The following is a 16,247-nucleotide window of genomic DNA, read 5'->3' on the forward strand; positions in this document are numbered from 1 at the left end:
TTTTTGCGTCCTGGAGAAACGTGTTTACGAGGTGGGCGTAGTATGCTCGTGCGTTATAGTCTCGAAAGAAAGCCCATTGCCGAAATGTTGGACAGCAATTTGGAGGATCCTGTCTCGATATTGCGCAGTCCTCACATTACCTTCGACAGCCACGAGAGTTGTCCGACAACCGTGTATGATACAGAGGAAAACTCCTTGCTAAACTCGTGGAAATCTATAAGACGCAGTGCTACAAATATTGTACTTGTCAGTGAAGAGAACAATACGCCTTTGATTCAGGTTCCGTTTCAGGCTCTGCCTTACCTATTTCTTTCGCTCACTACGGTGCTTGAGTTTATACTGTTGTTCGTAATGATCGTCTTGAGGTCAGATTAATCGGGTAGAATCGGTTTCGTACCTTCAGGGTCGACAGAGTTCTCCCATTTGCTCAAAAAGACAGTGCTTAGTTATGTTCCATTCTCATCAGGGTACACAGAACCCGAAATCTATAGGTAGCTGAGGTGTCTACTAAGAGGGAGGTAATCAATGTTTTGACTCTCACGACGGTAGCTGATTGTTTAAACGGAGACATTGTGGTCCACGCCGATTCGGCGGGCAACTTGCCAAACTGACAGCCTTTCCTGCCGTAAAGTGACAGTGGCTGCACGATTTAACAAGGGGACGACACGACAGTAGGATTTCCATAATTTTTTATATTTACGACACGTGAAGTTCAGAACTCAAATATACCTTTCCCAAAGCAGTTTGATGCAGCTCTCAAAAATTTTAGATAAAATGGACTTTGAAGTTTTCCGACCGTGTTTAATATGGTAACAGAAGGTAAATATATTTCGACAAGAAGTGTGGCTCTCTGGTAGAGCACTCGCTCGCTCTGTGCGGGGCTTGGGTTCGATTCCAGGTAGAATTAAATATTGTACGAGAGGTTTCCATGAAGTGTAGAATACACAAGGCGCATGAGACTGGTAATCGCCGGATCGAGGCTCGTTTTGGTCATTACTTTTTCCGTTTAGCCGGCCGAAGTGGCCGAGCGGTTCTAGGCGCTTCAGTCTGGAACCGCGGGACCGCTACGGTCGCAGGTTCGAATACTGCCTCGGGCATGAATGTGTGTGATGTCTTTAGGTTAGTTAGGTTTAAGTAGTTCTAAGTTCTAGGGACTGATGACCTCAGATGTTAAGTCCCATAGTGCTCAGAGCCATTTTTTCCGTTTTTTCCATTCAGTTCGAATACCTACGACATTTAAATATAAAATTCACGAAATATATGCTAATTAACACACCTAATAGTTATTTTTATAAAAAATGCACGTCTCTTGTTTCTAGCTATACACGGTCCAGTCACATTAATTTGACCACCACCTATGTTCGACGTCAACGTGCAGTAACCATTCACAGACGGTAAGTGACAGCACTAGCAGTGGAGGCTATACAAAGCGTGTCGGAGGGGGGGGGGGGGGGGGGGGGGGGGGAATGGGGGACGCGGAAAAAAGTGCAGTCGTTTTCGTAATGAGGAATTGGAGCGATTTATCTGGTGTCCAAAAGGGTATGATCATTGGCTTTCGGGTTAAGAGCGGAAGCATTTCGGAAACGGTTAAGTCTGTAAACTGTTCGCGTGGCGCCGTAGTTAAAGTGTGCCATGCATGGCAGAGTGGCGCTATCCAAAGAGGCTGCTGTGGTGCACCACGGGCCGTAGATAACAGGGGTGAGCGACGGCTGCGGGGATGAGCACGGGCGAGTAGACGTGCACCTGTTGAGCAACAGACCGCCCAGTGGAGCCGAGGACCTACTAACAGTGTCTTCTCAACGGCCGTTCAGCGAACGCGCTGCCTGTGAGCCTCCGCAGCAAGCACCTGGGTCACGCACCCCTGCTGATTGCTGTTGATCAGCGACGAAGGCTGGAATTTGCACGCCAATACCGCAACCAGAATGGCGACACGTGTCCTTTTCAGATGAATCACGTTTTGTACTACATCGGATAGATGGCCATTGGCGCGTACGGCGCGAAACGTAGAACGCAAACATCGTGGAACAGTCGTCGGTAGGGTCTAGGCCGGAGGATGGAGCGTTGTGGTTGTGGAAGGCACAAATATGGTTCTATCCCTGTGGACGATGGCCATCCCGACACGCAGTTTGTTTTTCCTCGGCACGATGGCATCTACCAGCAGGACAATGCGACGTATCCCGCAGCTCGCAGTGTACGTGCGTGATTCGAAGAGCGCCTGTATGAGTTTACCTTACTCCCCCGGCCACCAAACTCCCCGGATTTAAATCGAATCGAGAATCTGCGGGACCATTTCGATCGGGCTGTTCGCGCTATGGGTGGACGTAGCACAGCTCGCCACGGCACTGGATTCAGCATGGCTCCATATCCTTGTCGGCATCTTCCAGAACCTCGTCTCCCTCTTCTTGCACATCTCGCGCTGCGAAAGGCCGTTATTCAAGCTTGTGACAGGTGGTCACATTAATGTGATTGGACAGTCTATATTGCACACAAAAATCCAGTCTTCACTACGAAAAAAAAAAATCTTGACTACCGGTACTGTGTAAGAGATTCTTAATAATTGAAAAATACAAATTAATTTTTTCTGACTTTTTGTTTTTTACGCTACACGTAAATGCTGATAGAGCATTCTCCTTTGTCATGCCAGGTTTCGTGCCTGTGGGTGGATCAGTGCAACTAGCCAAAAAAGCGTGGATTCACATTTTTTAAGTAGTTTACATGTCGTGAACTTGGTGATGAACGTTTTTCTGCTCAGTGATGACGTTAGTGATGGTAGTGAATCCTGATAAACGTTGATAAATGGCTCGTGTGTCGAAGGTAGCAGAGAGGAAGGTATATGAAAAAGGATGTGTGGTTCACTTGGAGGGAGCAACTGATTGTTGACTTGTAGGATGTTGGTAGTGAAGCACGTTTCATACGGGTACGAAGAACGTGGTTTGGAGCCTCTGGATTGGGACAGATGGGGTAGGCTACAATTAGTAGGATAATATATGTTAGGAATTATTAAATGGTGTGGGCGAGGGGTAAGTTATAATTGTCCTGTGAAAGAATATGGAGTGTTTGGGGATAAAAGAAGATAGGGTATGCTCATGGAGGTGTGGCTTCGGACTAAGGTTCTCAGCGTTGGGGATTACGCTAGAATATTATGACTCACGTTGATGGGAGACATAGATAGTGGAAATGTTCTACGTATTTAAGAAGGGGCACAGGATATTGGTGGGTGGCCGCGTACAGAAACTGAGGTGGCATGCATGTCGTTTAAGTATTTGGAGCGAATGGTGGGCCCTGGGAGGAGCCGAGGTCCTTGTTATATTTGCATAAGTGAGGATAGGGGAGATGACGCTCTTGGATGTCTTGATGATTGTAGTCGGATTTAGCCCCTGTTTTAGGACGATTGGTAGTGGAAGTCATGTCAGTATATTGTGGACTCTCTTTTGAATAGCTATTAGATGGAGATCCCAAGCAGGTTTGACTAAGTGTTAGTCCTATGTATTTTAGCGTTTTGATTAGGTGGCATGAACATTTGTAGACTGTTGGCTAAAGATTTTTAGTAGAAACTATAGACGTTTCTTTCCCGTAACTATTGGCTACGATTTTGCATGGCCGATGGACCGATATCAAAGGTTACAACAGAAAGTGAAGGGATCGTTGGTGAGAATGGTGGGTTGTGTGGAAGAGCAAGAAAGTGGTGTCGTCAGCAAACTGGAGTAGGTACACGAGAAGGAAGGGTGTTGGGATGTCACCTGTTTCTGGGAAATGAAAGAGAGGTGATTGGACGGAACCTTGGGGCATGCCAGCAGTTTTGTGGACAATGCGAGGGTGGGTGTTACTTATTTTTATAGAGGATGATCCGTTAGTCAGAAAGGATGCAATTAGGCGGATGCACTTGACCGAAAATGCATACAGTCATAGCCTTGTTCATTACCTACGTGTAAGAAGAGGGACGATCGACCTTTGTTGTGTTGCTGGCGTAGCAGGAGGCCTAGGTTCCAAAGCTGTTCATCTGTAGAAAATTCAAGGCATCTGTGATGCTTGTGACAACGATCATCTACGAGGTGCATTCAAGTTCTAAGGCCTCCGATTTTTTTTCTAATTAACTACTCACCCGAAATCGATGATACTGGCGTTACTTCTCGACGTAATCGCCCCGCAGACGTACACATTTTTCGCAACGCTGACGCCATGATTCCATGGCAACGGCGAAGGCTTCTTTAGGAGTCTGTTTTGACCACTGGAAAATCGCTGAGGCAATAGCAGCACGGCTGGTGAATGTGCGGCCACGGAGAGTGTCTTTCATTGTTGGAAAAAGCCAAAAGTCACTAGGTGAGTAGGGAGCATGAGGAATCACTTCAAAGTTGTCATCACGAAGAAACTGCTGCGTAACGTTAGCTCGATGTGCGGGTGCGTTGTCTTGGTGAAACAGCACACGCGCAGCCCTTCCCGGACGTTTTTGTTGCAGTGCAGGAAGGAATTTGTTCTTCAAAACATTTTCGTAGGATGCACCTGTTACCGTAGTGCCCTTTGGAACGCAATTGGTAAGGATTACGCCCTCGCTGTCCCAGAACGTGGACACCATCATTTTTTCAGCACTGGCGGTTACCCGAAATTTTTTTGGTGGCGGTGAATCTGTGTGCTTCGATTGAGCTGACTGGCGCTTTGTTTCTGGATTGAAAAATGGCATCCACGTCTCATCCATTGTCACAACCGACGAAAAGAAAGTCCCATTCATGCTGTCACTGCGCGTCAACATTGCTTGGTAACATGCCACATGGGCAGCCGTGTGATCGTCCGTCAGCATTCGTGGCACCCACCTGGTTGACACTTTTCGCATTTTCAGGTCGTCATGCAGGATTGTGTGCACAGAACCCACAGAAATGCCAACTCTGGAAGCGATCTGTTCAACAGCCATTCGGCGATCCCCCAAAACAATTCTCTCCATTTTCTCGATCATGTCATCAGACCGGCTTGTGCGAGCCCGAGGTTGTTTCGGTTTGTTGTCACACGATGTTCTGCCTTCATTAAACTGTCGCACCCACGAACGCACTTTCGACACATCCATAACTCCATCACCACATGTCTCCTTCAACTGTCGATGAATTTCAATTGGTTTCACACCACGCAAATTCAGAAAACGAATGATTGCACGCTGTTCAAGTAAGGAAAACATCGCTATTTTAAGTGTTTAAAACAGTTCTCATTCTCGCCGCTGTCGGTAAAATTCCATCTGCCGCACGGTGCTGCCATCTCTGGGACGTATTGGCAATGAACGCGGAATCATTTTAAAAGAATGCGCATGTTTCTATCTCTTTCCAGTCCGGAGAAAAAAAATCGGAGGCCTTAGAACTTGAATGCACGTCGTATTTGATTAGCTGTGGCACTACCAAATATACTTCATGTTCTGCTTGAATATTCTGAGCAAGACACTTGGAAATAGTCCTGCGAACTGTAACTGGCTAGCCGGCCGCGGTGGTCTAGCGGTCCTAGGCGCTCAGTCTGGAACCGCGCGACTGCTACGGTCGCAGGTTCGAATCCTGCCTCGGGCATGGATGTGTGTGATGTCCTTAGGTTAGTTAGGTTTAAGTAGTTCTAAGTTCTAGGGGACTGATGACTGTGGTGTCACCGCCAGACACCACACTTGCTAGGTGGTAGCTTAAATCGACCGCGGTCCATTTAGTACATGTCGGACCCGCGTGTCGCCACTGTGTGATCGCAGACCGAGCGCCACCACAAGGCAGGTCTCGAGATACGGGCTAGCACTCGCCCCAGTTGTACGACGACTTTGCTAGCGACTACACTTACGAAGCCTTTCTCTCATTTGCCGAGAGACAGTTAGAATAGCCTTCAGCTAAGTCCATGGCTACGACCTAGCAAGGCGCCATTAACCGTATCTGAAGATAGTCTTATTTGTATTATCAAGAGCGATGTACCACAAGGATCGAATAAAGTTAAGTATTCGAGGAGCTGCATACTTTTCTTGTTAGAATTCAATACTTATCCTGTTCCAGAATTCAAGCCCGTCTGCGTTAGATAGCTTCCATTTCGGCCTCCTCTATCTACAAGGTGTTGGCACATTTACCAACACATCAGATGACCACAGATGTTAAGTCCCATAGTGCTCAGAGCCATTTGAACCATTGTAACTGGCTAGATGTGATTATAAGGAATAATAGAGAATAACTTTAGCAATTGAGGTAGTTGCCTTTGCCTGGATTTCTTGCTGCAGTCGAACTGCAATGGAGTTCAGCCTGTCGTCATTCGGTTACGTTGCCCTCCACTATGAGTATCGAATGGTTTGAAAATTCCACCACCAAGATGGATACATTTTATTGAAATGTAGCCTACTTTGTATCAGAAATTATTTGCATGACAATAGAAAACTGAGGTTATACAAATGTCGTTCATTGTTGACATGTAATAGACAGGATTAAAAATTGACCTCTACAAGTTAGTGTGGAAGCTCTTTCCACACGATTTGCGTCCGAGGCCACAAAGAATTACCGAGCGAGGTGGCGCAGTGGTTAGCACATTGGATTTGCATTCGGGAGGACGACAGTTCAAACCAGTGTCCGGCCATCCTGATTCAAGTTTACCGTGATTTCCCTGAATTGCTCCAGGCAAATGCCGGGAAGGTTCCTATTGTCGCAGAAGAACTTGAGTACCAATGTCAACGTGGTGTAGTAGTTACGGTACGAGACTGTTGCATCGAGGGTCGCGAGTTCAAAACTCCCCTGAACTGTAAAATTTTAATTTCTATATTCGGTTCGAGTACATTCTAGAAGTATCCAAAAATGTCAAGAATCATTGTACTGAATGTTCTGTAACTGTATATATACCGTATATGTCCTGGCCAGAGGCAGTTCGCTCCGAACTGTTGTATGTGCAAGTGCTGAATAAACCTTCGTTAAGTGAAGTTAGTGTTCGTCATTCATCTAATTACATCTTCTTCTACGTGACATTATTCTGGTGGAGACGCTGGGTATCGATCCCAGTGCCTCTCGCACTCAAGCAGAGGAACTGGGATGAGGTGCTACCTTTCGTGACGTTTGCCTACAACACCGCCAAACAGACACCACAGGATTTACGCCATTTTTCCTGGTGCATGGACGTGAGGCGACTACGACGATGGACACTGTGCTTCCGTTACATCCTGAAGACGTGGTCGACGACTGCATCGGCCAGGTGTTAACAAGAGCTGAGGAAGCTAGGCAGTTACCTCGACTTCGCACGCTGCAGGCTCAAGAAAACGATCGCCGAAGGTACGACGCGAACCACCGCCCTGTTGTCTACCAGCCTGGTGACTTCGTCTGGATCTTCACTCCTGTCTCTCTCTGAGAAGATCCTCAAGCACTACTTATAAGGTTGTAAAACAGTTGTCTGATGTTACTTACGTAGTTGAAAATTTCGACCCCGACACAAGACGACGAAAGATCAGAGATATGGTCCATGTCCTTCGAATGAAGCCCTATAAGGATCCTGCAACCGAGGGTAAATTAGAAGCTCCAGCGACAGGCAACAACAAGCGGGAAGGTGACGAAGAGCGTGGCGGCAAAGGAAGTTCTAAGAAGATCACCGCCAGGGCGAACATCAGGCATTGGGAGACGGAGTATGCAGGACCGATGACTCGTTCCCGGACTAGGAGGACGTAACGCCAAGACGCTGTTCTCTTAAGGAGGGAGCAATGTCGCATATGAAACTGAGTAGCACAGTCATAATGGTGTATTGGTTATGATATTAGACTGTTGCATAGGGTCGTGAGTTCAAAACTCACCTGCACTGAAAATTTTAAATTCTATATTCGGTTCGAGTACATTCGAGAAGTATCCACAAACGTCAAGAATCATACTACTGGAATGTTCTGTAACTGTATATATACCTATGTGTTCTGGCAGGAGGCAGTTCTCTCCGCGCTCTTGTATGTGCAAGTGCTGAATAAACCTTCGTTAAGTGAAGTTAGTGTTCGTCATTCATCTAATTACATCTTCTTCTACGTGACACCATGAAAGGGCATGGCCGGTTTCCTTCCTCATCTTTCTCTAAAACGAACCAATCACCAACCACAAAGAATCAACAGTGGATGCTGGAGGACAGCGACGAACAAGGTGAAAGTCAAGGGAGCTATGGAAAAGGTTTGCACTTACCTCGCTACAAGTGACCGTGTGAAATGCTGTGTTGTCTGAATGAAGGGTAGTGTCTCGAGCTTTGAAACCTCTCCAGTGTACCTGTTATGTCCATATTGCTCTCTATACGTAGGAGTTGAAACTTGATATTGCATCCAATGATGCCCCAGAGACACACTTGATGTTTCTCTGTTTTGCTGCACGACAATGTAGCTGTCATACTTCGGCCACTACTACTTGTACGCTATGCTGCCCCCTTTGCAGTCGAATAGATTTGTTGCTGACACAGAGCTCTAAATATCATTTCATTTTTTCAGTACATCCTTTCTGTATGTTGTAATTTTCACCAGTTGTAACGTAAATTATTTATCAGTTACAATAATTATACAGCCAAATTGCAGCAGATCTCTGGGTAGCGCAGTTTTCTGTAGAGTAAACCGAATAATTTTGCCATAAATGCATGGCAAACGTCATACAGCGTGAACCCCGAAGTTCACCAACAAAACTTTAGAGATTGTTCGGGGATATTTTCTGAGAATTTTCATGTGAAGAATCAATGCTCTGCTGCGGCTTGTTAGGGAGTAATTGGATTTAGTTTGATTTATTACTTCCATTTATGTTCGTATTCATACCGCACTGAAAACATACTGCCGGAAAAAAAATGCAGCACCGTCAAGGACAAGGTCTGTTTATTGACGAATGACGCGACAGGTAGCTCATCATTCTAGGAGTATATGATAACAAATCAGACCAAAAAAACACACGTATCACAGTACAAGCTGTCCAAACAGTCACGTTAGTACATAGGGTTCCCACTCTTGCCCCCCCCCCCTTTTCACTTCTGGCAATAACACAGGCGTGTATTCTCGCAGACCAACGAACATAAAGGTAACGAATGGCAGCCTGCAGTAGATTGTCCTAACAAGGGAACCTCCCCATTGCACCCCCCTCAGATTTGGTTATAAGTTGGCACAGTGGATAGGCCTTGAAAAACTGAACACAGATCAATCGAGAAAACAGGAAGAAGTTGTGTGGAACTATGAAAAAAATTAGTAAAATATACAAACTGAGTAGTCCATGCGAAGATATGCAACATCAGGGAGACTGGGGGTCAAGGAGCGCCGTGGTCCCGTGCTTAGCGAGAGCAGCTACCGAACGAGAGGTCCTAGGTTCAAGTCATCCCTCGAGTGAAAAGTTTAATTTTTTATTTTCAGTTTATGTGACAAACTCTTATGTTTTCATCACTTTTTTGGGAGTGATTATCACATCCACAAGAAAACCTAAATCGGGCAAGGTAGAAGAATGTTTTTACCCATTCGCCAAGTGTACAAGTTAGGTGGGTCGACAACATAATCCTGTCATGTGACGCACATGCCGTCATCAGTGTCGTATAGAATATATCAGACTTGTTTTCCCGTGGAGGAATCGGTTGACCTATGACCTTGCTATCAAATGTTTTCGGTTCCCATTGGAGAGGCACGTCCTTTCGTCTACGAATCGCACGGTTTTGCGGTGCGGTCGCAAAACACAGACACAAAACTTATTGCAGTGAACAGAGACGTCAATGAACGAACTGACAGATCATAACTTTGCGAAAATAAAGAAAGTAAAATTTTCAGGCGAGGGAAGACGTGAACCAAGGACCTCTCGTTCTGCAGCTACTCAAGCTAACCACGGGACGACGGCGCTCCTGAGCTCACATTCTCCTTGATGTTGCCTATCTTGCGCATGGACTACTCAGTTTGTACATTTTACTAATTTTTTTCACTGTTCCACACAACTTCTTCCTGTTTTCTCGATTGATTTGTGTTCAATTTTTCAAGGCCTATCCACTTTGCCAACTTATAACTAAATCTGAGGGGGGTGCGATGGGGAGGTTCCCTTGTAAGCATCCTGCGCCTTTTCTTGCAGTTCGGCAATGGTTCTTGCAAGCCCTGGAGAACAGGTATGTTTCCGCTTCATCACTCCCGATACGTGTTAAATTGACGAGAGATCTGGTGATACTGCTGGACAAGGCAGTTTTTTTTACACCAAGAAGGGCAGAGCACGTTGCGTTCCAGCAGCCAATGTGGACGTGCATTGATTTAATGAAAAAAAAACACATCATTTCCCCGTCTAGGAAATGACAGCAGCACGGGAATAACAGCATGTGCAATGCAGCGGGCAATGACTGCTTTACCCCGGAGATACACTAAACGCGACCGCGAGATGTAGCTGATGGAGATCTACAGCGTGAAATCTGCGTGTCGTGAGCGAATGCAGTCTGGAATAGGCAGCTTACCGCGTCTACGTTCATCACTAGCACACATACAGAATTTACTCTCATCACCGAAGACAACAGAGTTCCACTCCACTCTGCAGTCAGTTCTTTCACGATACCAGAGTAGCTATGCTTGCCGGCGTCGTGGTGTTAGTCGTAACCTGGCCAGAGGCACACGTGATCCGAACAATGGTCTCTGATGACATGTAGCTGCAACATGTGACCAGATTTCTCTCCTGGATGATATTTAGTTAGCCACTGCTGCTCGCACAATGCGTCAGTCTAGGCGTGCGTCTGTACTACGTGCAAGTCCAGAACCTGGTCCAAAGGAGCGTTCCAAAGATCAATGCTGAAAGCAGCGACACGCCATCGATACGTTGCGCCCCGTAGGTGCACAATGCGGCCCCGCTCAATGGCTGAAGCTGTTCAACATGAGTACCTAGTTGTCCGTGTGGTATGGTTGTAACCTAGAATGAAAGTTACAAACACTCTTCCCCTCTAAAGTCATCCCACTTACTGCCTGCAGAGTCATAATACAGGTTGCACACATAAGCAGTATGAGCGCCATCTGATCTCCGATGACCGTGGCAAATGAATCACTAACTCAATAACCCCTCATATACGAGGTGTGGCTAGAAAAAAACCGGACTAGTACTGGTGAAACAATAAAACGAATGCAATAAGGCTGAAAGTCGCGTGGCCTGTCACGTGACTCTCGCTCCGCCTACTGCTCGAGTTTCATCTGCCTCCTGCACTCAGTCTGCCCGTGGCGTCTGTTTTAAGTAGTTGACGTTTTGTCTGTGCGTCGGAAAATGTTGAGTGTACAGAAAGAACAGCGTGTTAACATCAAATTTTGTTTCAAACCAGGAAAATCTGCAAGTGAAACGTTTGTAATGTTACAACAAGTGTACGGCGATGATTGTTTATCGCAAACACAAGTGTTTGAGTGGTTTAAACGATTTAAAGATGGCCGCGAAGACACCAGTGATGACACTCGCACTGGCAGACCATTGTCAGCAAAAACTGATGCAAACATTGAAAAAATCGGTAAACTTGTTCGACAAGATCGCCGTTTAACAATCAGAGCAGTGTCTGAGTTAACAGGAGTTGACAAGGAAAGTGTTAGGCAGATTCTTCATGAAAGTTTCAACATGAACAAAGTGTGTTCAAAAATGGTTCCAAAGTGTCTCACAATTGAACAGAAGGAACGCCGAAGAATGATTTGTTCTGACATCCTGGAAAACATTGAAAGTGATCCTACCTTCTTACAAAATGTTATTACTTGCGATGAATCGTGGTTTTTTACTTACGATCCCGAAACTAAACGCCAGTCGATGCATTGGAAAACTCCTGGTTCTCCACGACAAAAAAAAGCACAAATGTCAAAATCGAAATTCAAGGCAATGATGATTGTTTTTTTTGACATCAAAGGGATTGTGCACATTGATTGGATACCAGAGGGACAAACAGTGAATCAGCATTACTACATTAGCGTCCTGGCTACCCTACGTGAGCGAGTACGGAGAAAACGGAACGATTTGTGGAGAAAAAAAGTCATGGATCCTTCACCAAGACAATGCCCCAGCTCACAGTGCGTTGTCAGTGAAGACGTTTTTGGCAAAACACAACATTCCCATCTTAGATCATCCACCCTACTCACCTGATTTGGCCCCCTGTGACTTTTTCCTTTTCCCTAAAGTCAAGTCAGCTTTGAAAGGAACTAGATTTGAGACTGTTGAAGCAGTAAAAGAAAAAGCGACGGAAGTAATGTATGGACTTACCGAAAATGATCTGCAGCATTGCTATGAACAGTGGAAAATTCGTATGGAGCGGTGTAGAGACCGAGGAGGAGAGTACATTGAAGGAGATAACATGAAATTGTAAATAATTGTAAATAAATGTTTTTTCCAGCATCAGTCCGGTTTTTTTCTAGCCGCACCTCGTATAACACGGTATACCTTGGTAACGCTGAATACAGTCCTCGAGGCAGTGCATCCGCACTACGGTACAAATATCGATGGCAGCGGCTGTGTGTCTTGTTTGGTAACAAACTTGTTCCGTTTACTTTCGCTTCTTGCTGTTAACAACAGCTAATGCCCAGTCACTCTTCTCCTCCAAGATTCCATTCAGTACTGCTTGATTCTGCCTTGTTCTTTTTTACGGCTGTATTAGTTGTGTTAAACACGTAATACGTTAACAGTGATACACAGCAAATGGATGTGTTTGCTGATGAAGAGTCAGCCGATGCACGTATTGTTTAAGGGTTTAGTGAATGCAGTTGAAGATCAGCACAAAGATGCTATGCTGAGCTGTTCAGTAGTGATGGAAACCGCATCATACCGCTTCTGCATCCGAAACTTTAGCAATTCTTCATCAGTGAACCAATAAACACTGGTATCTATGCTTGTAAAATTACAATTTACACTGCCGGAAATCGTAACACGAGTTAGAAAAGAGCATTACTGAATGCATGTTCCAGGGAGTAGATTAAAGTAGAAATTACTGTTGCCAACGGCAATAACCGTGAGTGACTGGAACAAGCTTGCTTCCAAACAAGACACACAGCTCCTGCCGTCGACATTTTCACTATAGTGCAGTTATTTTCATTGCAATACAGACACAGATATTAATAGGGATAATATATCAAACGAAATGTAAATTACTCTGTAATGAACCACCGGAGACTAAGGACTCCTTATACTAAAATACTCAGAAAATATCCCTGAACAACCTCCTAACTTTTGTCAGCGGAGTTCACGTTCACCCTGTATATTCTAAGGCTCGAAAAATGTGAGACGGCAAAGGATTTACAAAATACGAAAGGAAAGTCTGTAAATGGCTGCTATGGGATTCAGCCAGGCGTAACTGCAGTTAATCTCCACTCACGTTGGAAAACTGAAATGAATGTATCAGCCCTTTTAACCAAATGGCTGCACTTGTTTGTATAAAAGTATCATCCTGGATTTCTTGTTAATGAATTTTCTGTTTTTTTTTCTTTTTTTCGTACACTGTAAGAAAAAAAGGAAAGAAAATAAACACGACACACCACGAAGGAATTATCGGAATGGGAAAGAATTCGATAGATGTGGTGTGTATGCACAGACAAACATGTGACTACAATTTCGAGAAAAAATTGGCTGAATGATTCAAGAGAAAGACTTTCACAAATTGAGCAAATAAATAACTTGTTGGGCCACCTCTGACCCTTATGCAAGCAATTATTCTGCTCGGTATTGATTGATAGATTTATTGGATGTCCTCCTGAGGGATATCGTGCCAAATTCTGTGTAACTGACGCGTTAGATCCTCAAAATCCCGAACTGATTGGGGGGCCCTGCCCATAATGCTACAAACGTTCGTAACTGGGGAGAGATCCGGCGACCTTTCTGGTCGAGGTAGGATACGGGAAACACGTAGACAGCGGGCAGGCATTATCTTAATGAAATGTAAGCCCAGGATGGCTTGCCATGAAGTGCAGCAAAACGGGGAGTAGGATATCGTCAACGTATCGCTGTGCTGTTAGGGTGCAGCGGATGACAACCAGAGGGGGCCTGCTAAGAAAAGTAATGGCACCCCAGACCATCACTCCTGATTCTCGACAGTCATAACCTTGTTCACTGTCAACGTATAGGAAGTGGGATGGTCGACACTTATTGTTTTGTTGGTATATTAAGTGGCCTAGTTGCAGGAGTTGATTGCCTGTGGAAAATTCACAGCATATGTCATGATTGTGACAAAGATGATGTATTTCATTAGCTGAGGCACTAGCAAATGGAATTCCGTTTCAAACTGAGCCCCGAAGTCGTGTCTGGAGACGCCCCGGACAGCAGTACCTGGCTGTCGTCCGCCATACGGCCCAACTGCTGGGAGTGATGGTCTGGGCTGCTATTTCGACCCCTTGGCTGTCATCCGCTGCACCCTTACAGCACAGCGGTACGCCGAAGATATTCTATACCCCGTTTTGTTGTCCTTAACGACAAACCATCCTGGGCTTACATTTCAGGATGATAATGCCCACCCACATACGGTTAGAATTTCTACTGCTTGTCTTCGTGCTTGCCTAACCCTACCCTGACCAGCAAGGTGTCGCCGTATCTCTCCCAAACTGAGAACATTGGGAGCATTGTGGACAGGGCCCTCCAACCAGCTCGATATTTTGACGGTCTAACTCATCCATTGGACAGAACTTGGCTCGATATCCGTCAGGAAGACGCCCAACAACCCAACTGATAGCATAATGGCCAAAGATGGACTAAAGCATTATTGACTTTCTCAATTTGTGAAGATCGATAATGGCTCAAATGGCTCTGAGCACTATGGGACTTAACATCTGAGGTCATCAGTCCCCTAGAACTTAGAACTACTTAAACCTAACTAACCTAAGGACTTCACACATCCATGCCCGAGGCAGGATTCGAACCTGCGACCGTAGCAGTCACGCGGTTCCGGACTGTAGCGCCTAGAACCGCTCGACCACCCTGATCGGCTTGTGAAGATCTTTCTCTTGAATAAATCACACAATTTTTTTGAAATTGTAATCATTTGTTTGTCTGTACTCATAAATCTCATCTACTGTCCCATTTGGATAATTCCTTCGCGGTGCGTCGTTTTTTTTCTTTCAGATTTCCGCAGAAGTGGCATCAATACTTTCAGCTTCTACACAAGGCGAACAAGGTACACTGTGGTGATACATAAAAGCACTACTGACAACCAAATTGTTCCTTACAGTGCTCTGTAATTACATTTGGTACCCCCACTCGTCAAATAAAACAGTTCCTTTACTGCCTTTGAATTTTTCACCACTGATGTTCCCTACCGTTTTACAGAACTGGTTCTTATCTTGTGGCCATGATCTGCCTCTGTCTTACTGACAATAATTCTAAACTTTTGTTGGAGTTTCTTAAGGACACAGTGGTAAACAAGACAACATGTTAGTTACCTGGGCCACAACTGCCTTCCATCGCTTCGCTGTCGGGACTATGACGCTGTCATCCATGTCGGCTGCTGCACAGCACCCTGCGGACATAAATACCACTGTATGACATTCGTGTCCATCTTACAATTTGTCGTAGGTCTAGGTCACTGCCTGCAAGTCTTTCCATTTAATAGCAATTAGAGGACTAACGTTACAGTGAAGCAGTTTGTAAAACACTTATTGCATTACAGATTTTTACTAAGGTGCGTAAAGGATAGAAAAGTTTTCTTGAACCTGAGAACTGTATCTCCCAGGACTAACATTTAAATCACGTTAAGTTCACTTGCCAATGTATGTCAACAACATCGTAAACCATGCTTTAAGAAGATGAGTACAAGTGACGATTCCCAGAAGTGCTTTCACTGCTTTCTAATCTTTAGTTTAACGAAAATTTGACAGCAGTTAACAAATATTCAGAATCACTTTCTTCTCGACAAAATGTAGCATGGACATCAAAGAAAGATCACGTTACGTGTTATTTAGAACACATCATATCTTCTGAGTTTTCACTGTTTTGTTTAGTACCGTATATCAACCAAAATCACTAAAAATAAACGCAAATATATCTATTTAAAACAGCAGATAAAAATTCGCTTGATGCCTTCCTAAGAGAGAGTCTCCATTCCTTCCAAGCTAATTATGTAAGTGTAGACCAGATATGGCTCAAATTCAAAGATACAGTATCGACAGCGATAGATAGATTCATACGGCATAAGTTAAGAGACGGGACTGATCCACCATGGTACACTAAACACGTTAGAACACAGTTGTAGACGCAAAGAAAAAAGCATGCCAAATTCAGAAGAACGCAAAATCCCCAAGACTGGCTTAGCTTCACAGTAGCTATAAATTTAGTGCGGACGTCAATGCGAGATGCTTTTAATAGTTTCCACAATGA

The 16,247-nt window shown here is 44.9% G+C and overlaps 1 protein-coding gene across 1 annotated transcript in view; it reads right to left on the bottom strand.

Moving 5' to 3' along the window:
- LOC124556434 (facilitated trehalose transporter Tret1-2 homolog) overlaps positions 1–15,392 on the bottom strand; it is a 203,618-nt gene extending 188,226 nt beyond the window's left edge. The window contains exon 1 of the mRNA XM_047130389.1: positions 15,314–15,392. Within this exon, the coding sequence (XP_046986345.1) occupies positions 15,314–15,370 (57 nt within the window). The 5' untranslated portion in view covers positions 15,371–15,392. The remainder of the gene's footprint in view (positions 1–15,313) is intronic.
- Between the last annotated feature and the right edge of the window lie 855 nt (positions 15,393–16,247).

This window comes from Schistocerca americana, chromosome X (assembly GCF_021461395.2).
Source record: "Schistocerca americana isolate TAMUIC-IGC-003095 chromosome X, iqSchAmer2.1, whole genome shotgun sequence".
Taxonomy (NCBI): Eukaryota; Metazoa; Arthropoda; class Insecta; order Orthoptera; family Acrididae; genus Schistocerca; species Schistocerca americana.